Here is a 23,011-nt window from a genome sequence, read left to right as displayed (position 1 = left end):
GCTGCCAAAGGTGATTCAAAGATGTATTGACTCCGGGGGATGAATACTTATAATTAGATGTATTATTGTTTTATTTTCATAATCTTTTTACATTTTCTAAATTTTCTTCCACTTTGACAGAGTATATTGTGTAGATCGTTGACCAAAATGACAATTAAATCCATTTTAATCCCAGTTTGTAACACAACAAAATGTGGAAAAGGTCAAGGCGTTTGAATACTTTCTGAAGGCACTGCACATTTTTATTGATTGCTACTAGGGCTGTGGCAGTCACGAAATTTCGTCAGCCGATGATTGTCAAACAAATAACTGTCGTTCTCACGGTAATTTACCGTTAATTATAATGAACACATTTAGCACCTCCTGGCTTCCACACATAGCCTACAAGCCAATGATGTCAAATAGTTTAATAAATCCATGTAATATAGCCTACACCACCACAATAAATCCATTATTTATTTTAGACAGGTCTAAAGAAACATTATGATATGAAGAAAATGTAGTCTATTTCAGAAGAACAGAATAGCATACTCTGAGTTGTCCTGATCTGGCTATGCCATATGGCTGCCGGCTTTTTTAAATTTAACTAGGCAAGTTAGTTAAGAACAAATTCTTATTTACAATGATGGCCTACCCTGGGCCAATTGTGCGCCGCACTATGGGACTCCCAATAACGGCCAGTTGTGATACAGCCTGGATTCGAACCAGGGTGTCTGTAGTGACACCTCAAACACTGAGATGCAGTGCCTTAGACCCCTGCGTCACTCCGGGCTCCACTAGTTCATTTAGCAGACAAGATTTGCTTAGAATTCCATGGCATTATTTTATATTATTTTATAGTATGAATAATACAATTGACCAAAGCTGAATAAAAAAGAAAGGATATTTTCTCCAAACGATTTGAGGGAGTGCGCACATGCGGCTATTCTGTGTTGACCGGTTAACAAAGAAATAGGTACTACTATATGCTTCATTTAGCATTACTAATGTAACTTTAGTTGTTCTACAAAAGTTGGGCTATATGTTTTGATTTTTAATACATTGTAAGGCTGCATGATGCGACTCTAATGATGATTTGAAAAAAGTTGCTTGAAAGGCATTGCTTGAAAGGCTCTGATTTGTTTTTGCGCAGGCAATACACTTCGTCAGTCTTTCATTCACAATTTGAGAAGCACTTGATAATGCTTCGAATTTCCCAGCGGCATCCCCTTTGTGTGGCCATAATGCACCCTAAAAAACCCATGCCTTTTGCAGCCCTTCTCCCTGAGTGCTGCCTGCTCAGAGGCACTTCTCACTCTCCATCACCCGATCTGGTCTTTCTCACAGGCTACAAGTGAAGAAAGACATATCGCAACTGCGCGCGTCCTTATCCAATCCCGAGGTGCATATTAAAGATATTGGAAGAACTGTCCACGTTTACTTTTCGTCAGCCAACAAGATGAGTAGGCCTAACGAACAGCAAAAGCACTAGCATATGTCAAGCTACTATCCCCATAGTACAAAAGTTGTCCTATTATATTCTGTGGGAGAAATAAATATTCCAAACAGTCTGGGACAGTTGTGGGATGCGATAGATCCCAAATTAATACAACCACTAGCATCAACAAAATGTTTTTTATCTGAGGCTTAAGCAACAGATCAGAACGTTTAGCTTAAAATGTTGACAAACTATTAGTCTATGTCTTCCCATTATAAGCGGAGCAATGCGTAGGCTATAAGTGTGAATGTACCATTAGCGTAATAAACACCATTATCAAAACTAACCACAAACGTGATTATGCATGTAATGCTTTTATTATAAAGGTAAAAATTATGGTGAAAATGATCTTCCCCAAACTTGAAACTCATTAAAATGCAAATCAATTTATAACATTTTTGACATGCGTTTTTCTGGATATATTTGTTGTTATTCTGTCTCTCACTATTCAAATAAACCTACCATTAAAATTATAGACCGATCATTTCCTTGTCAGTGGGCAAACGTACAAAATCAGCAGGGGATCAAATACTTTTCCCCCCACTGTATTCCTGTAAGGCTCTACACCCCTTGTAAAGCAGATTAATGTGCTTAATTTTAAGAAATTATTTGGCCACTTTAGTTGTGATACAAACCTTATCAAAACATATAGGCCTATGGGCTAGGCTACATGAGGTGATGTCAGAGTGATTAGAGGGACAATAGAGTGCTGAGTACCAGGCAGTTAGCAAGTTTGGTAGGCTGCTAATGATCATCAGCAGCATCAGAACTTGGAGATGCCTAATTACCGTGACTAAACTGTCAATTTGTTACACTAAGGGATGGTACATTTCATGCTAACATCATCCTTACATTTGTGTTTGGAGCTCATTATCAGTTATAATGTTAGCCAGCTAAATGTGCATTACCTTTCGCTAAGAGCTCGAGGGACTTCTAAACCCTCATGGGGCATTTAAACCCTGAACAATGCCTGATAGCTAGCTCTGTCTCCCAGGCTGTGTGTCACAGCCAATCGCATGCAAGAAACAACGCAGCTAACTTGGCTAGTCTTGTGAGTGAGCTAGCTAGCTAGTTGGCTAGGTAGTCTTCTTATCTTTAATCCCAACTTGTAGCACAACAAAATTTGGAAAAAGTCAAGGGGTGTAAATACTTTCTGAAGGCACTGTATGAGTCTGGAGATTATGTCTAAGGATAACCACACAAAATGTGGTAAATGAAGATGCTTCTGAAGCTAAGAAAAATGTGTTTGCTAGTGGGAAGAGTCTGACTTTCAGGGAAATGGCAGTTAAAGACAAGCATACGGACTTTTAAATACCGATTTAGACCCAATCACCATCTCTTCAAAGTAAGTTACAGTATATTGTCCCGTTTGTAACATTCTTTATGAATTTGGCTTTTAAATTGTGTATTTCAATATAGTGGGTATGATAAACTAACAAACAAATGTATATGTATCAACTTGTTGACATTTTAATTTGTACTTTTTGAAAATACTAATATTAATTGACCAAAATACAAATGAATCACCAATCAGAGTTTACAGTTACCACAACCATAAATTAACCCGGAGCTATTTTTAGTCTGTCCTGCATGGAGAAACGAAGAGAGAGAGAGACAAAGAGAGAGCGAGACAGAGAAAGTGAGACAGAGGCAGACAGACAAAGACAGACAGTACACTTATTCAAACTCAGTCTTTGCATAGTGCACTGCGATTCCATTGTTGAAGCCACAGAATAATTTAAAACAAAAATCTGTTCACAGCAGTAGACTACCCAACAGTAGTCACTACTTACTAAGTTCACAACGGTTGCCGTAGTAACCAGGTAGACAGGTACACCTTCCAGTAACAGGGTGACACTGCTCATGGTCCCCAGAACACTGGCACATCTGGCTACAGTAAAGTCCAAACACACCTGATGGACACGCTGCAGGAGACACAAGCATGTACAATAAGGACTGGAGGAGATGGACATAGAGGTACGCATGCGTGCGCATGCACTAAAACACTCAACATGGTGTATGTATGCTTGTACATGGATTTCCAAACCCAATCTCTATGCTGACATAATATAATGTAAGCACTCACTCACATTCAAATACCCATTCACACTCAGACAACGCAGTAGTTCACAGACTCAGATACTCACACAAGGGAAGATAAATCTATGAAACAAACATGTTTTTTCTCTCCCTCTCTCTCCCTCTCTCTCCCTCTCTCTCTGCTGAAACCACAGCACTTAATGAGGCAGTGTGTAGGACAGATAAGAAACGACTCCAGACTAAAGAGGCAATTACAGCGCTGTCATTATGCATGTCTGCCTTCCAAATGCCCTTATCCACCCAGGAGACAAAAACAATGTCTCTTGTTTTACTTGGCAACCCGAGTGTAATGTTTATCAGATGTCTGCTGAGTGTGTGAGGGAAAGGAGGGAGAGGGGGAGAGGAGAGGCGGGATGGTGTGGGGTGTGTGTGTAAGCATGTGTGTGTTTTAAAGAGAGGGTGGTACGTGATAGTGATGTGCTCTTACTCTCCTCACAGCCGTTCCCAGTGAGACCAGCAGGGCAGCCACATGTCCCAGTAACGTGGTGGCAGGACACCCCAGACTGACACTGGCACCGCTGGGTACAGGAAGCACCGTAGACCCCAGGCAGGCAGGCTGGGGCACACCAGACACACATTCATCACTAACTAATGTATACTGCTCAAAAAAATAAAGGGAACACTTAAACAACACATCCTAGATCTGAATGAAAGAAATCATCTTATTAAATACGTTTTTCTTTACATAGTTGAATGTGCTTACAACAAAATCACACAAAAATAATCAATGGAAATCCAATTTATCAACCCATGGAGGTCTGGATTTGGAGTCACACTCAAAATTAAAGTGGAAAACCACACTACAGGCTGATCCAACTTTGATGTAATGTCCTTAAAACAAGTCAAAATGAGGCTCAGTAGTGTGTGTGGCCTCCACGTGCCTGTATGACCTCCCTACAATGCCTGGGCATGCTCCTGCTGAGGTGGCGGATAGTCTCCTGAGGGATCTCCTCCCAGACCTGGACTAAAGCATCCGCCAACTCCTGGACAGTCTGTGGTGCAACGTGGCGTTGGTGGATGGAGCGAGACATGATGTCCCAGATGTGCTCAATTGGATTCAGGTCTGGGGAACAGGCGGGCCAGTCCATAGCATCAATGCCTTCCTCTTGCAGGAACTGCTGACACACTCCAGCCACATGAGGTCTAGCATTGTCTTGCATTAGGAGGAACCCAGGGCCAACCGCACCAGCATATGGTCTCACAAGGGGTCTGAGGATCTCATCTCGGTACCTAATGGCAGTCATGCTACCTCTGGCGAGCACATGGAGGGCTGTGCGGCCCCCCAAAGAAATGCCACCCCACACCATGACTGACCCACCGTCAAACCGGTCATGCTGGAGGATGTTGCAGGCAGCAGAACGTTCTTCACGGCGTCTCCAGACTCTGTCATGTCTGTCACGTGCTCAGTGTGAACCTGCTTTCATCTGTGAAGAGCACAGGGCGCCAGTGGCGAATTTGCCAACCTTGGTGTTCTCTGGCAAATGCCAAACGTCCTGCACGGTGATGGGCTGTAAGCACAACCCCCACCTATGGACGTCGGGCCCTCATACCAACCTCATGGAGTCTGTTTCTGACCGTTTGAGCAGACACATGCACATTTGTGGCCTGCTGGAGGTAATTTTGCAGGGCTCTGGCAGTGCTTCTCCTGCTTCTCCTTGCACAAAGGCGGAGGTAGCGGTCCTGCTGCTGGGTTGTTGCCCTCCTACGGTTTCCTCCACGTCTCCTGATGTACTGGCCTGTCTCCTGGTAGCGACTCCATGCTCTGGACACTACGCTGACAGACACAGCAAACCTTCTTGCCATAGCTCGCATTGATGTGCCATCCTGGATGAGCTGCACTACCTGAGCCACTTGTGTGGGCTGTAGACTCCGTCTCATGCTACCACTAGAGTGAAAGCACCGCCAGCATTCAAAAGTGACCAAAACATCAGCCAGGAAGCATAGGAACTGAGAAGTGGTCTGTGGTCCCCACCTGCAGAACCACTCCTTTATTGGGGGTGTCTTGCTAATTGCCTATAATTTCCACCTGTTGTCTATTCCATTTGCACAACAGCATGTGACATTTATTGTCAATCAGTGTTGCTTCCTAAGTGGACAGTTTGATTTCACAGAAGTGTGATTGACTTGGAGTTACATTGTGTTGTTTAAGTGTTCCCTTTATTTTTTTGAGCAGTGTATATTCACTTTAAACAGTGACAGTTGTTGTTGTGTGTACAACTGTCTTGTTTAAATAAAGATGAACCCTCCTTATAATGACAATTCGTGATTTAACCACAAACTGAATGTATCTATCTCAGTCCCAGGTATGTATTCAAATAAAACGGATGGATTTGAAAAAGTAATGTAAAAAAAATTCTACGGTAATTGACCTCTCATAGTGTAACTGAAGAATGCATGACTTGATGTGTTGTTTCCAAAGTGGCCCTTTCTGGCCCCGGTCCAAGTCACACTCACGTTTGTCGCACCGGGCCTCTCTCCATCCTGGGTGACATTCACACCTGCCCGTCACATGGTGGCAGTTTGTCCCGTGGTCGCACTGACACCTCTGCTCACACCCTTCTCCATGGAGACCGTCTGGGCAGGCTGCAGCACAGACACATGGGTGGTGTTCAGTAGGGCACAACGTAGCAATATGTTTTAGAAATGGTCTGAAACCAAAAATCTGCGTTCTTATTGGACAAATACAGGTAGGACTTCCCCATTTTATTATGTTTCAAAACATTTTCTCCCTTCAGAACATGACCCAATTGGAGGTGGAAAGAGGCATAAAAGTATATCTCAATAGTCATTAGTGGCTTTCTTTCCTCAACTCCTTTCCTTCATCAACACTGATCTGCAAGAACAGGGTAGAAAAAACATATCTCTACATTGGCTTCTGACAGATTGCTTTCACCTATCCAAAGAGATGAGGTAGGGACCCAGTCTAAACTATTGGGATGCACCCCTTGCATTTGGAAGCAGTGATGTCACAGGTCACCTGTCTGACAGTGCTCTCCAGTCCAGCCAGGGGGACAGCTACACCCCCCAGTCTCTCTGTCACATGCCCCTCCGTTCTGACAGCTGCAGGTTTGTGTGCACCCCTCTCCATAGTGCCCCTCACCACAGTCTAGGAGAGGCAGAGAACAGAGGCCTCAGATCACACAATATATCCACCACACAATGAGCTGAATCCCAACCAGGAACCCATGTTCCTGACTCTGGCTTTCTAGTAAATCATGCAATGATGTCAATGGGATTTTTGCACAATAATTCGATCCCAGGTTAGATTTGGACCAAGGTGAGTACAGCTATGAATTCCCTCCCTCCTCTGGTTGATCTGACCTCCAGGGACAGAGGGGGGGACTCACCCAGCTCGCAGGCTGCTCCGGTCCACCCTCTGGGGCAGGAACACTGGCCAGTCACCCTGTCACAGAAGCCTCCATGCTGGCACAGACACAGCTGGGAACAGTCCTCTCCATACCTCCCAGCAGAACAGGCTGAACACAGTAACACACACACAGAAGTTTAATAAGTGGATGTCATTGTTCAATACGATTCAGACTGATAGAAATGATGATTCAGATTCAGTTAGGCTGCACTGAGTTTATTCTAAAACAACTTACACTGACCAAACACACATACAATAAACAGTGTATTCATACACTCACCAACTGTTGTGATAGATTTCAGTTCCATGCAGAGCTCCTTATTTGCTGGGTTAGGTTAAGGTTAGTTTAAGGTCAGACTGGGCCCTATACTGGGTTGACCGATGAGCCACTCACCCTCTTGGCAGCTGGCTCCGGTCCATCCGGCTCCACAGCTGCAGCGGCCGCTGACGTGGTCACAGGTGGCCCCGTTCTGACACTCACAGCTCCGGCTGCAGTTCTTCCCAAAACCACCCTCAGGGCAGGCTGCCTCCCACACAGGACAGGATACACAGTCATATACTTAAATACAAGTCAGCATTTTATAGCACTCAACATGAAGTGGTCTGCTCTACACAGATATATAAATGTAGGATCTTAATTTGAGCCAGATTGCTACAGGAGAAAAAATAAATCTTTCAACAACAGGAAATGTGAATTATTATGTGGATTATAATTAATGGACATTTTTGTAGGGGATGATACATTTTTCATAAGGGAATGTCAAGTCTGAAATTCCAAACTTCAGAAGCCTTTTAAAACCTAAAACACACTACAAGTTTAAATGTACTGCATTGCAGGAATGTAATCCTGCAACATGGTGATCAGATTTATATAACGGGAAATGTGGTTTAGCCAATTCCTTTTGTCATTCATTGTCTAACATATGCATAAGAATGACAAGGGATGCGATGGAGCGGTCGACTAAAGCACAAACATGTCTGCTCTATGGAGAGATATGGCTTGAATGTACTTGTCTTGTATTTCTTGCTTGAGATATGGTCAAATCCATGTATTTGCGCATTTGTATAGATCACATTTATTTTACCTATCTAAACTACTCACTAATGATCGATGTCTGAAATGAAATTACATTAAGCTAGCAAGTAGGTTTGGGCTGACTCTTGGCTTCGGGTCACCAGGACCACAAAACATGCTTTGGGGAGACCAGGCTCTCTCGAATAAGACTTGAGAATGACATAGTCTGATCTTTAAGAGGGTATTTCACTAGATCCATTAAAACGGCCTGAAGACTTTGTGGAGCAGTGGATAGAGACTTTGCATGAGAGTACCGAGGGTAAAACTGATGGTCCTAAAAGAGCTTTGCCAAGTAACTCCTTTAAATGCATCGCTATAAACACGTGGATGCATTTACCCAGAATCTGACCCAATTAATGATGTATGCTGGAGGGGTATCCTATCTGCCCCCCTACACCCCTCCCACCCCTTATGCATCCCTAAAAAAGGAATTGGCAGGGTATCATTAAACAGATAATTGTACTCAAACACATGGGAGATGGTATTTAGGGAGAGAGGATGCTGTGATGGACTGGTAGAGGCTCCCTCACACCCCGTTTTAATGATGTGGCTTCCATACCCAGAATGCAGTGTGGTCCCGACCAGCCAGGGGTGCAGAGGCAGGCTCCTGTGATGTGGTGGCAGCGGGCACCGTTCCTGCACTCGCACATCTGGCCACAGTCAAGACCGTAAAACCCGTCCGGGCACACTGCAAGCCAAGATAAAACACCCTCTGGTAAGGGCCTTCCAGCTTTACACACATACAGAGGGAAGGAAAAGGGTTAGGATGCCAACTCTCCCTCTCTCTCTTTCTGTGTCTTTCTCTGTCTCTTTCTCTTTCCCTCTCTCTTTCTCTCTCTCTCTCTGATCTCTCTCATCTCTGTCTTACCACCTACCAAAAATACCATATCAAATTGCAGTACCCTGGTCTAGCTGTTCATTTGTGTAGCGTCTGCATTCGTTAAGTGAGCTCACGTCCCACATGTGAGGAGTATCCGTGCCACATCAAAGCCTGCGGAGACACGGGGGCCGGGCCGCCCCCCAGAGGGGTGGGAGAGAGGGGCACACACACACCAAGGACTGGTAATTAGAACACCTGCTGAGTCCACAGGCCTGTCGTCAAGGTCGAGGAACCCAGCCCCAAAACAAAGCCAGGTTACTGCGCGCGCACACACACACAGTAGATAGTGCATAGACATACACGGTGTATGTAAAAAGACTAAAGTTTTTTTGGGTATCTGTACTTTAGTTTACTATTTCTGTTTTTGCCAACTTTTACCTCACAACATTCCTAAAGAAAATAATGTACTATTTACTCCATACATTTTCCCTGACACCCAAAAGTACTCGTTACATTTTGACAGGAAAATGGTCCAATTCACACACTTATCAAGAGAACATTCCTGGTCATCCCTACTGCCTCTGATCTTGCGGACTCAATAAACAAATGCTTTGTTTGTAAATTAATGTCTTAGTGTTGTAGTGTGCCCCTGGCTATCCATAAATAAACAAATTGTGCCGTCTGGTTTGCGTAATGTAAGGAATTTGAAATTATGAATACTTTTACTTTTGATACTTATATTTAAAACCAGATACTTTTAGACTTTTACTCAAGTAGTATTTTACTGGGTGACTTTTACTTTTTCTTGAGTCGTTTCCTATTAAATATCTTTACTTTTACTCAAGTATGACAAATGGGTACTTTTTCCACCACTGCATATACAGTGCATACAGACACCATTCAGGCGCACGCACGCACGCACGCACGCACGCACGCACGCACGCACGCACGCACGCACGCACGCACGCACACGCACACGCACACACACACACGCACACGCACACGCACACGCACACGCACACGCACACGCACGCACGCACGCACGCACACACACACACACACACACACACACACACACACACACACACACACACACACACCTGATCCCACTGCTGGTGTTCAGCAATGCCAGTGTCCCGGGTCTGTTTTCCATTCATTGAGAGAGAAAGAGAGAGAGAGAGCTTGGGGGGGGCTGATAGTTGAAAATGTCTGTGGAGTCAATGGACAACCATGGAGTTTAGTAAACACATTGTCTATGGCCCAGAACAGGTCCACCAGGGCTGTTATGGAAAAACCCTATATAAATGTGGGGGGATGTAAAGGGGGCTTTTCCAATGTGCTGTAAACATTGCCTATAAGCTCAACTAAACCGTGAAACAGACAGGAATGCCCGTGTTTACTTTGCGATTCTCGTTGATTGCTCAATTTGTCACCGAAAAGTGCAAGATCACAGAGCAACAGCTCTAATGACAACACTTACGATCAGTTTGTATGTTAAGAGCAGTTACTACAACACAGGCACAGCATCATTTATGTCTTTGTTTAGAGAAAAGCTGCACTCGCTTGACTGCGTTTCTGATTGATTAACAGATGCAGTAGGACACACCTCCTTTCAGCCCTGGTGGTGTGTGGGGAAGGATGGCAGTGGTTTGGGCACTGGCTGCTTCCCAGTCTGAACATATCCCTTGTTCCAATTGACCCTATGCCAAATAACCCCTCTCATTTACATAGAGTAGTGCTATTGTACCTAGCCTTCTATTGGGAAATACATGAAGACAGAGTCTGACTTTTGGCCTCGCCGTGCGTTTTTTCTTAGCCTGGTCCCAGATCTGTTTGTGCTGTCTTGCCGACTCCTATGGCCATTGCCATGCTAAACATGACCAAAGCATAGGAGTAGTCAAGACAGTACGAATGGATCTGGGGATCAGGCTACTTTTTCCCACGCTGCCACAGTAATCTGCCTTTGTGGTGGTTCTGCTATAATGTTAGCCATACTGTCTCATTACAGCCTGAGCAGGGAAGATACTGCCATGGATCCATCTGTGTGTCTCTGGTGCTGTGTGTCTGTGGTGCTGTGTGTCTGTGGTGTTGTGTGTCTGTGGTACAGTGTGTCTGTGGTACAGTGTGTCTGTGGTGTGGGTGTCTGTGGTGCTGTGTGTCTGTGGTACAGTGTGTCTGTGGTGCTGTGTGTCTGTGGTGCTGTGTGTCTGTGGTGCTGTGTGTCTGTGGTGCTGTGTGTCTGTGGTACAGTGTGTCTGTGGTGCTGTGTGTCTGTGGTGCTGTGTGTCTGTGGTGCTGTGTGTCTGTGGTGCTGTGTGTCTGTGGTACAGTGCTATTTTTTATAGGTGCTGGAGCGCAAACTTTTTTTCCAATGATGTCTTAATTTCTCTATCAAAGTTTGTACGGACAGATGCATTATATTTGTACCAACAGTTGCAACATCATTATATAATATGAATAAAATGCACCCTCCTCTAAAATAATAAAAGCATACCTAAAACAACACATTTCACTGCACTGTGTTTATTATCTTACCTATTTTCGAAATAGGCCATCACTGTCAATCGTGAATTATAATTATTCATGTTTTATCTGTGAAATGTCCAACCTTTTTTTATTTAACCTTTATTTAACTAGGCAAACACCACAACACCTCATAAAGAGAGTCCTAAGAAAACAACACAACATGGCAGCAACACATGACAACACAGCATGGTAGCAACACAACATGACAACATGACGGTAACAACACAACATGGCAGCAACACCACATGGTACAGTAGCAGCACAAACATGGTACAAACATTGTTAGGCACAGCACAAAGGGCAAAAAGGTAGAGACAACAACACATCACGTGAAGCAGCCACAAGTGTCCATTAGAGTGTCTATGATTGAGTCCAGTTTGAGTGGTTTTTTTGCAGCTCGTTGCCAATCGTCTGATCTCAATCAGTTTCATGGGAATATGCATTTAGATCTTCTTGAATGACTGTTTCTAAGTGAATTAGAGCCGACGGTGTTACAAACTATTAGCCTTTCTTGAATTTTGTTTCAACCAAAGCATAGGCTTTATCCTTCCTAGCGTTGTGTGCTGTTGAGTTTCGGCTGCAATAGAACAAAAACTGAGACTATTCAGCTACAACGAGTATCCTAAAAGCTCATAAGAAATGACTGAGGAGGTGCTTTTGGTGCAAACGTACTATAGGCCTACTACTATGCTATTATATTTGTTTCTGTTATTAAGAAAATGACTAATTCACCATTAGGCCAGTGTGATCTGGCAAGACAGGCTACACTCGGACAGGGCGAGTTCATTAAGGACTACCTGGCATGATGACTCCTTGCTGTCCCCAGTCCACCTGGCCGTGCTGCTGCTCCAGTTTCAACTGTTCTGCCTGCGGCTATGGAACCCTGACCTGTTCACCGGACATGCTTGTTGCACCCTCGACAACTACTATGATTATTATTATTTGACCATGCTGGTCATTTATGAACATTTTAACATCTTGACCATGTTCTGTTATAATATCCACCCGGCACAGCCAGAAGAGGACTGGCCACCTCTCATAGCCTGGTTCCTCTCTAGGTTTCTTCCTAGGTTTTGGCCTTTCTAGGGAGTTTTTCCTAGGGAGTTTTTCCTAGCCACCGTGCTTCTTTCACATGCATTGCTTGCTGTTTGGGGTTTTAGGCTGGGTTTCTGTACAGCACTTTGAGATATCAGCTGATGTACGAAGGGCTATATAAATACATTTGATTTGATTTGATTAAGTGTGTCGTACATGAGCCCTGAGTCCATAGCAAACTGCTTTGAGAACAGCCGTTTTAGCAACATCTCATAGTTTTCTGTTTTTGGCTGTTCTTGTTAGGGAGTGAACTTTGTGTATAAAAAGGATAGGACCTCTCTAAATAGGACCTCTAAAATGAAAATGGATGGACCTCCCTTAAGCAAAATATATTTGACCTAAACCCTCTCTGAACACTTGAAAAAAAAAAAAACAAGTGACCCTCCCCTAAACCCCAAATAATAATTAAAACAAAGTGGATAGTAGAGAACATGCCTACCATTTACCCTCACTTCTTGGACAGACCAGAGCCTTAAATATGCAGTTTTAGAAACTGTTCTTAGTCCTGTAAGCATTACATGGCAACACAGGAATGTTTATAGCGCAAAGGGCCAGAAGGTTTGGGTTCACAGACCACTGTGGACAAGAATAGGAGTGGAAAGATCTTTATAGTAAAAACATTGCGTGAATCTATCATCGTATTTGCAGGTCTGTGAAAAATAGCCCTTTATAAACATTTCACGCAATTTGACATCATTTTACATATTAGCAGAATTTTTTATATATTTTTTTTATAGCACACAAATGACAGAAGTTCCAGGCTAAGAATGGACAGTGAGAAAGGCCTATGTGTTAATCTCATCATATTTCTCCAATGCCAAATCAGTGTGTGCAATAGAAGATGTTTAAACCCAGCCAGATTTTAGGGAAACACTTGTGACCTTCTCTCGTTGGGTTAAGCCACGAAAGAAGAGTAGCCAGCAGTTAAAGCTTACATTTATCTGCGTTGGTAGGCCTACCAAATCGTCAAATGATCTAAATGGGTTAATTAAATGTTTTTAATTTGAAGGGGGATTTTTTTAAATTCTGAATTCTCCTTTACATACACATTTAAAATATGTAGATATATATTAGGATCCTGGTTTGAGGTTACCAAACACCAATGCAAATCCTTCATTCCACCAGAAGAGGGAGCTTGTTTCCCACTAAATCCCAGAGTGAAGTGTCATCTGATATTAGCCTGGGCTGTGCTGCAATTTCCACTGTGTATGCAAGGTTTAAGTTGTATGCTGTGCCTGTTGTGCCTCTGTTTATTGTCAGTACTGGGAGTCCTCACACTCCCACCAACTAGTGTGCTGCTAGCTACATCGCTGATTAAATTAGCTCTTTAAAGGGGAAATCTGGGATTTGAAAAACAACAAACTGGCCCCACCACTTATTTTGGTAAACAAATGAGGGATGGGGCTGGATAAATGTAACCCCTCGCAAATTCATGGATGTAAGGAATGGCCATCCATAGATCAAAATTATAGTTTTAACCATGCTTTGATATGTGGTTTTACAAACAATTGAATAAAACAAACTTATATTGACAGTTGAACTAAGCTCATGATGCATTTAAAAGTTATATTCTTCAAGAATGAAGGGCTATATGTCATTCAATCAAAAGTATAAAAATGGATGTACCTATACCAATCCCTGATTTCCCCTTTAAGGAAGTAATGAGGATTATTTCCAGATCCCTGCCTATGTGTTAAAGCGCTGTGTCCTGTCAGCCTATAAACCAAGGCAGGAGACCACACAGCCAGACAGACACAGAGACATGGAAGTGGAAACTCTGTCCCTCGCTGCCTTGTAGAAATCACTTCTTGACTGCTCCTAAAGGAAGAGGCCCCTGTACAATATGGGGAAACTGGACACCTTATTTAAGGGTGGGGGAAGACATTAGAAACAGAACAGTGAGTGAGTGAGTGAGTGAGTGAGTGAGTGAGTGAGTGAGTGAGTGAGTGAGTGAGTGAGTGAGTGAGTGAGTGAGTGAGTGAGTGAGTGAGTGAGTGAGTGAGTGAGTGAGTGAGTGAGTGAGTGGGTGAGTATATATATATTTGAGTTTCCATGGTCATTTCAATTGAGGCTGATGTCTATGATGTTGGAAACTATTGGCTTGTTATGGCTAGGAATTAAAAATCCTGCAGGTCAGAAGGGTGTGTGTTAATGTATCTTATGATATAATGTGACATGACTGATTCACGCATGCTTGAGACCAGCTCCTCTGGAATATGCACATAGAGTTGGTCTTGTTTTACTGTAATTGGACTATGGTGTGTGAGAATCTGCACAGGGACCATCAGACATCCACCAGCGCCCTCCAGAGTCTAAAACAGGACTTTTCACTGGAAAAGTCGCCTTGGTCGTTTCAAATTAAACCACGGTGAGTGGCTAAACAGATTCTAGAGAAAGGGAAAGGGGATACCTAGTCAGTTGCACAAGATAGTTTGATGATCTAAAAACAAACTGTCAAACCTTAATCATTAAATTAGTTATAACAGCTAAAATAGCAAAAAACTACACCAATCTAGGAGGGACCAATACAATAGTCAGTGGTGGAAAGTACTTAAGTAAAAATATTTAAAAATATTTTTTGGGGGGTATCTGTACTTCACTATTTATATTTTTGACAACTTTTACTTTACTACATTCCTAATGAAAAGAGTGTACTTTTTACTCCATACATTTTCCCTGACACCCAAAAGCACTCGCTACATTTTGAATGCTAAGCAGGACAGGAAAATGGTCCAATTCACGCACTTATCAAAAGAACATCCTTGGTCATCCCTACTGCCTCTGATCTGGCAGACACACTAAACACAAATGCTTTGTTTGTAAATTATGTCTGCGTGTTGGAGTGTGCCCCTGGCTATCCGTAAGTAACAAAAACAAATGTCTGGTTTGCTTAATATAAGCAATTTGAAATTATTTTCACTTTTACTTTTGATACTTAAGTATATTTAAAACCAAATACTTTTAGACTTTTACTCAAGTAGTATTTTACTGGGCGACTTTCACTTTTACTTGAGTCCTTTTCTATTAAGGTATCTTTATTTTTACTCAAGTATGACAACTGGGTACTTTTTCCACCACTGACAATAGTCCCACAACAGAAGTTTATTACTTACTCATATTTAAACGAAGTGCTTCAGACAGATGACACCAGATTCATTATCAATCTCTCCTCTGTGTAGAGGTCTGTTATATATCAAGCTGTAGACTGTTACACTAGTCACAGAACTGGGTGGTGGTTTGTGAATTCTGAGTTGTTTCTCTACTAGAACTTTCATTACTAGACCAACAGAAGAGACCATAAGAGAGGGGTTGCGCTTTATTTTACAGCCTGGGATAAGTTAATTTAACAGACACGCTTATCCAGAGTGACGTACAGGCACGATTAGGGTTAAGTGCCATGCTCTAGGGCACATTGACAGAATTTTCCACCTAGTCGGCTAGGGGATTTGAAGTAGCAGCCTTTTGGTTACTGGCCCAACACTCTTAACCGCTAGGCTACCTGTGACCCTATAAATGAAGGGTTTGAATCCAAAACGAGATATTTCCATTTTCAGAAATTCTTCTGAAGCAACTTTAATTAAAAACGCATCGTGAAAGAGAGAGCTATTATTTTTGTTCATTTTACCATGACATGAGCTAGTGAAAAGACAGACATGATTTTGTTTGAAATATATTGTAAGGTCATTTTATTTTAGAGATAAAAAAATGTGGTTAGTGACCGAGCTTTTGGTTACTGGCCCAGCACACTAGGTTACCTAACTATTTGGTGACAATGGATCGTTTCTGGTACTTAGCTCAAATAATTCAGATGTACAAACCTACGCTTGTCTCAATGACTCTCAAAGAAACTGAAAAGTAATGAATATGCAATTTCTTTTTCACAAGTCTTACTTTTCTCACAGAAGCTTCCGGTCCATCCAGAGGAGCAGGTGCAGGCTCCACTCACATGGTCACACAGAGCCCCGTGCTGACACTGACAGTTCAGGGCACAGCCCAAACCATAGCTGCCCTCCACACACTCTGGGGGAACAGGGGAGAGACACATGGACAACATCAGACAGAGATATCACTAGCCAAAATATATACACATTTGCTGCTGTGAGGACATGTTTTTTGTCACAGCAAATAATCCTGCAGCAACAGGATATTAACGTTTAGTCCCTAATGTTGCTTGATCGATGGTTAGGCTATTAGCTGGCCAAACGTAAGCTACAAGAAAATTGCCATACTATTAATATAACCGTGTGTTAGTGTGGGTTTTCAGTGAATGTATGTAAATCACAAAGCTCATCTGCATTTCCTGTTGTGCAGGAAAATTCTCAGCAACAAAAGAGTGATCAAATGAAGATCCTACATCTGTAGAACACTTGCTTGAAACACAAGCATTTCGCTACACCTGCAATAACATCTTCTAAATGAGCGTATGTGACCAATAACATTTGATTTGATCTGGTCCAAAGATGTGTTACAGTGTATTACCTAAAGATGGCAGTATTTCTAAAGAAATGTCTTACTCTGTTCACAGTTGTCTCCAGTGAAGCCAGCCTCACACACACAGCGTCCAGTCACAGCATCACAACTCAGGGCTCGGTCTGCACACTGGCACCTGTTAGAGCACCCAGAGCCCCAGGACCCCTCCTCACAGGCTGTGGAGACACAAACACACAGGTTGGTTAAGAAAACTACTGTGTGTGTGTGGTGTGTGTGTGTGTGTGTGTGTGTGTGTGTGTGTGTGTGTGTGTGTGTGTGTGTGTGTGTGTGTGTGTGTGTGTGTGTGTGTGTGTGTGTGTGTGTGTGTGTGTGTGTGTGTGTGTGTGTGTGTGTGTGTGATAGTGGTGCTTACGCTTAGTGCAGACGTGTCCTGTTCGGCCCGGGGGACAGATGCAGTGTCCGGTGACATGGTCACAGCTGGCATCAGGGTGACAGACACAGGTACTCACACAGCCTGGCCCATAGGACCCTGTTGGACACACTGTTGAGCAGAGGTATAGTCAGGGTGAAATATAACACAGTATATCATAAGGTTTTTCTCCCTCGCAGTCTCTTTCCTTTCTCCCTCACTTTAGCAAGACTGAAGGCTATTGCCGTTTATTTGTTTCACTCACCAGTCTGGCAGAGTTGTCCTGTGTACCCAGGGCTGCAGTTACAGACTCCTGTCTGCTTGTTGCAGGAAGCTCTGTTATCACACGCTCTACATAGGAACCGGCACTTCAACCCCCATAATCCCTCTGGGCAGTCTACGGGGGGAGGGAAAACTCAGGGCTACAGCTATTGACCAGTTATAGACCAGTTTTGGTAGTCAGGTCATTTGGTCAGGATAAGCCCTAACTGAGTTGTATGACCATCAAGACCACATGGTTTAACTGACTTCAGGTCAAAGGTTTAAAAGCAGATGAAGAGAAGGTCTGATTGGTGGACCGATGTCTTCCAATACTACTGTACTGTTTGAATTTAGATCCTCACCCCAGATTTGAAAAACAGTGAGGGACAATATGGAAGAAAAGGTATGAGATTTAAGTGAAATATAAATACAGTATAATTATGAGTAATAATACATTTTAACAGAAATACAGGTATGAAATAATGAGTTATGAAGCATTCTAACTACCTTGTTGACAGGCCTTTCCTGTCTTCCCAACAGGGCAGATGCACTCTCCTGTCATGGGGTCACAGGGTGCTCCTCCACACACACATGATCGGAGGCAGTTCTCCCCGAACTGACCAGCACTGCAGGCTACATACAGATACACAGAGGACGGAATGATGGAGGGAGAGAGAGACAGAAAGAAAGGGTTACACAAACCTTTTTTCATTTCCTGTATATCTCCCTCACTGGGATCGCAAGGTGAGCTCAAAGTGGACTGATGTTGCATGGCCCCCTCTCACAACCTCACGTCAATTCAAAGCTAAACAAACCCTAAAGAGATGGATGATTTGTTTGCTTTAATAAAGGGACCCTCCTGGAGGTCTGGACGATGCATTAGGTCTAAAATAACCCCTTCATGTTATCTTGGCCAGTCTGTAGGGAGACAGAGTTATGATTTAAACAGAGCTCCTGAAAGTTTTTTATTATCTCTGGAGCAAAGGAGAGACGAAAGCCACTGAAACGGTCCACTGGTCTGTAGAGCAAGCTGCCAGAAGAGGAACACAATTGAAACCTATTGAGCAAACTAATACACACATGTACGCACAAGCACGCAGGCGCTCACACACACTCACACACCCATTAATATTTCCACATTCATGAGGGAACAGTACAAAAGAGCTCTCTCAGAATGTAAGGTTAGGAGTTGTTCCTGAACGGACCAGGTAACACTCCTGTCCCTAGGTACATGCATTGTGGTTGGGGAGTCGGCTCACCCAGCTGACACAGGTTCCCATGGAGCCCTGCAGGACACCTCCGGGTGCACCCTCCACTCCTAGGGTCACAGGTCTCCCCAACTGTACAGTTACACTGCTGCCAACAGCCACTACCATAGAACCCTGGATCACACTCTGGAGAGAAACATACACACACACAGAAGAGAAACACACACGCACACACGCACACAAACACACACACAGGAGATGAGCTTCACTATCATCCAGAAAACCATGTAAGTTTTCTTTTTCAATATCCGTGTGCTGTATTATCTGAGCCAGAACAGCTTACCTTGCTGACACTGAGAGCCGTGGTGGCCATGTTTGCACAGACAGGTCCCGTTCTTGGGATGGCAGCCCAGGGAATGTTCCAGATCACAGTCACACTCCTCAGAGCAGCCAACACCGTGGGTCCACCTGGGACAAGCTGGAGAAGGGAAGGTACTGTCACTACAACTCTAGGATCAGGGACCAAGCTACGGAAAGGGAAATGACATCATTTTCTTAATCTGTCACTACTACAGTGTTCCTAAAATCTGGTCCAAGAGACACACTTAGGCAGTGCAGGCTTTTGTTCCAGACCAGTACTAAGACACCTGATTCAACTGAACAGGTGGTTGATGTTCAGTTTATTAGTTGAATCAAGCTAGAACAAAAACTTCAATATGAGGGCTGAAGAACACTGCTGTACTACATTAAGATGTCAGTCATGGTGGCTGCTGAGTACTGTAGATGATATGGGTACTCACGCAGGTGGCAGAAGCGTCCATATAGCCCCGGGGCACACAGGCAGGCTCCATAGAGACGGTGGCAGCGCCCGTTGTTGGGGCAGTTACACCTCCGCCTACAGTGTTTCCCAAAGTATCCTTGTGGGCAACCTGTCAACATGTCAACAAGACACAGAAGAGTTGCACATGTGGTTAGACCAGATTTTGCCCTTCCAGCATGTAGCCTGGTCCCCAATCTGTTTGTGCTGTCTTGCAAACTCCTAAGGTCATTGTCACATTGACGAGACAGCACAAACGGATCTGGCACCAGGCTATGTCTACAGGGCAGAGCCAGTGCCTAACCTTATGGGTGATGAAATGAACAGGGTCAGCTAAATAGGATTAGCCACTTAAGGCTAGATGACCGGTCTGTGTCTGGACTTGGACGTGGTGGAGCTGTGACATGGAGTGACATTAAACCATGCAGAGGGGAGAGCAGTGGTGGGCTACTGAAGTGCCAGTGACAAGGAAGAAAATGTGCTGTGTTTGGACAGGTGTCATAGAGAGAGACAGGTGTGGAGTGTGTGTGTGTGTGTGTGTGTGTGTGTGTGTGTGTGTGTGTGTGTGTGTGTGTGTGTGTGTGTGTGTGTGTGTGTGTGTGTGTGTGTGTGTGTGTCGTGTGTGTGTGTGTGTGTGTGTGTGTGTGTGTGTGTGTGTGTGTGTGTGTGTGTGTGTGTGTGTGTGTGTATCAGTCCCTACCATCCTCACAGAGCTGGCCCTGCACCCCCGGTGGGCAAACACACCTCCCGGTTACTGGTTCACAGGAGCCCCCATTCTGGCAACGACATAGGCTGTTACAGGCCTGTCCATAGGTCCCCACTGGACAAGCTGGGAGGGAGAGAGAGAGAGTGGGTGGGGGGGAGAGAGAGCAAGAGAGAGATTTGAGAGAGAGAGAGAGAGATTGATATTGAGAGAGCGAGAGAGATTGAGATTGAGAGACATTCTAACTCTGCTTTTCTATTATCTTCTCCACATGAGGGTCTTTCTTATCTTTATGCGTTTCCCACATTAATCCAACACGGCTTGTGTAGCAATTACCACACACAACCCAGCTGGACCTTTTAAATGGGTTCAGTCAAAGCCAGTCAACATTCCATGTCACACTTCTTGTGCACAACTATTTTATGAATCTCTGAGGGAAAATGTGTTAGTTAGCCATTAGTAATGTTTTTAGCCACGTGGTCAATATGGCAAACTAGGCCAGAGAAAAATCAGTACATAACACATTCTGAGAAAACACAATATTTTTGGTATAAAGATCTTTACTTTAATTCTATTGCTCTCTGGTTACACTGTATCCAGGCATAAACAGCACTGCCTTCCCATATCTAACAAATGTTGTCATACAAAATGCAATAGCATGTCTATATACAGTGTCTTCGGAAAGTATTCAGACCCCTTGACTTTTCCCCCATTTTCTTAGGTTACAGCCTTATTCTAAAATTGATTAAATTGTATTTTTTTCCTTCTCAATCTCCACACAATACCCCATAATGACAAAGCAAAAACATATTTTTTGAAATGTTGGTTAATTAATTTAGAAATAAAAACAGAAATATTACATTTACATAAGTATTCAGACCCTTTACTCTGTACTTTGTTGAAGCACTCTTTGTTGAAGCACCTTCGGCAGCGATTACAGCTTCGAGTCTTCTTAGGAATGAAACTACAAGCTTGGCACACCTGTATTTGGGGAGTTTCTCCCATTCTTCTCTGCAGATCCTCTCAAGCTCTGTCAGGTTGGATGGGGAGCGTTGCTGAACAGCTATTTTCAGGTCTCTCCAGAGATGTTCGATCGGGTTCAAGTCCGGGCTCTGACTGGGCCACTCAAGGATATTCAGAGACTTGTCCCGAAGCCACTCCTGCATTGTCTTGGCTGTGTGCTTAGGGTCATTGTCTTGTTGGAAGGTGAACCTTCGTCCCAGTCTGAGGTCCTGAGCGCTCTGGAGCAGCTTTTCATCAAGAATCTCTCTGTACTTTGCTCCGTTCATATTTGCCTCAATCCTGACAAGTCTCCCAGTCCCTGCCACTGAAAAACATCCCGACAGCATGATGCTGCCACCACCATGCTTCACCGTAGGGATGGTTTCCTCCAGACGTGACGCTTAGCATTCAGGCCAAAGAGTTCAATCTTGGTTTCATCAGACCAGAGAATATTCTTTCTCATGGTCTGAGAGTCTTTAAACGCCTTTGGCAAACTCCAAGTGGGCGGTCATGTGCCTTTTACTGAGGAGTGGCTTCCGTCTGGCTACTCTACCATAAAGGCTTGATTGGTGGAGTGCTGCAGAGATGGTTGTCCTTCTGGAAGGTTCTCCCATCTCCCAAGAGGAACTTTGGAGCTCTGTCAGAGTGACCATCGGGTTCTTGGTAACCTCCCTAACCATGGCCCTTCTCTCCCGATAGCTCAGTTTGGCTGGGCGGCCAGCTCTAGGAAGAGACTTGGTGGTTCCAAACTTCTTCCATTTAAGAATGATGGCGGTCACTGGGTTCTTGGGGACCTTCAATGCTGCAGAAATGTTTTGGTACCCTTCCCCAGATCTGTGCCCCAACACAATCCTGTCTCTGAGCTGTACGGACAATTCCTTCGACCCCATTGCTTGGTTTTTGCTCTGACATGCACTGTCAACTGTGGAACCTTCTATAGATAGCTGTGTGCCTTTCCAAATCATGTCAAATCAATTGAATTTACCACAGGTGGACTGCAGTCAAGTTTTAGAAACATCTCAAGGATGATCAATGGAAACAGTATGCCCCTGAGCTCAATTTCGAGTCTCATAGCAAAGCATCTGAATATTTATGTAAATAAAGGTATTTCTGCATTTCATTTTTAATACATTTGCAAAGAAATCTAAAAACCTGTTTTCACTTTGTCATTATGGGGTATTGTGTGTATATTGCTTAAATTTTATTTTTATTTAAACAATTTTAGAATAAGGCTGTAACGTAACAAAATGTAGAAAAAGTTAATAGGTCTGAATACTTTCCGAGTGTAGGTTATGAACACCTGCTCTTTCCATGACATAGGGAAGAGGATACCTAGTCGGTTGCACAACTGAATGCATTAAACCAAAATGTGTCTTCCAGATTTAACCCAACCCCTCTGAATCAGAGAGGTGCGAGCAGCTTCCATAATCGACGTCATCGGCGCCCATGGAGCAGTTGTTGTTGGGGGTTAACTGCCTTGCTCAAGGACAGAACTGCAGATTTTTCCACCTTGCCAGCTCGGGAGTTCGAACCAGCAACCTTTTGGTTACTTGCCCAACGCTCTTAACCATTAGCTGCCTCCCGCAGACTGACCAGGTAAATCCAGGTGAAAACTATGATCCCTTTTGGATGTCACTTGTTATATTAAATCCACTTAAAATCAGTGTAGATGAAGGGAAGGAGACAGGTTAAAGAAATATTTTTAAGCCTTGAGACAAAT

At 43.7% G+C, this 23,011-nt stretch overlaps 1 protein-coding gene across 2 annotated transcripts in view; it reads right to left on the bottom strand.

Annotated features, from left to right (window-relative positions):
- LOC106580945 (uncharacterized) overlaps positions 1-23,011 on the bottom strand; it is a 99,189-nt gene that overhangs the window by 8,852 nt on the left and 67,326 nt on the right. The window contains exons 15-30 of one of the 2 annotated variants that reach the window (XM_045703653.2): positions 20,287-20,415; positions 19,570-19,698; positions 19,113-19,247; positions 18,821-18,955; positions 18,069-18,194; positions 17,566-17,697; positions 17,304-17,432; positions 16,975-17,106; positions 16,352-16,480; positions 8,579-8,707; positions 7,339-7,467; positions 6,925-7,053; positions 6,555-6,683; positions 6,032-6,160; positions 4,005-4,133; positions 3,271-3,402 (exon numbers count right to left, since the gene is read on the bottom strand). In XM_045703653.2, the coding sequence (XP_045559609.1) occupies positions 3,271-3,402; positions 4,005-4,133; positions 6,032-6,160; positions 6,555-6,683; positions 6,925-7,053; positions 7,339-7,467; positions 8,579-8,707; positions 16,352-16,480; positions 16,975-17,106; positions 17,304-17,432; positions 17,566-17,697; positions 18,069-18,194; positions 18,821-18,955; positions 19,113-19,247; positions 19,570-19,698; positions 20,287-20,415 (2,082 nt within the window). The remainder of the gene's footprint in view (positions 1-3,270; positions 3,403-4,004; positions 4,134-6,031; positions 6,161-6,554; positions 6,684-6,924; positions 7,054-7,338; positions 7,468-8,578; positions 8,708-16,351; positions 16,481-16,974; positions 17,107-17,303; positions 17,433-17,565; positions 17,698-18,068; positions 18,195-18,820; positions 18,956-19,112; positions 19,248-19,569; positions 19,699-20,286; positions 20,416-23,011) is intronic. The other variant, XM_045703654.2, reaches the window with a different exon arrangement.

The sequence above is a fragment of the Salmo salar genome, chromosome 20 (assembly GCF_965601325.2).
Source record: "Salmo salar chromosome 20, fSalSal1, whole genome shotgun sequence".
Classification (NCBI taxonomy): Eukaryota; Metazoa; Chordata; class Actinopteri; order Salmoniformes; family Salmonidae; genus Salmo; species Salmo salar.
This window is presented reverse-complemented; position numbering and strand designations above follow the sequence as displayed.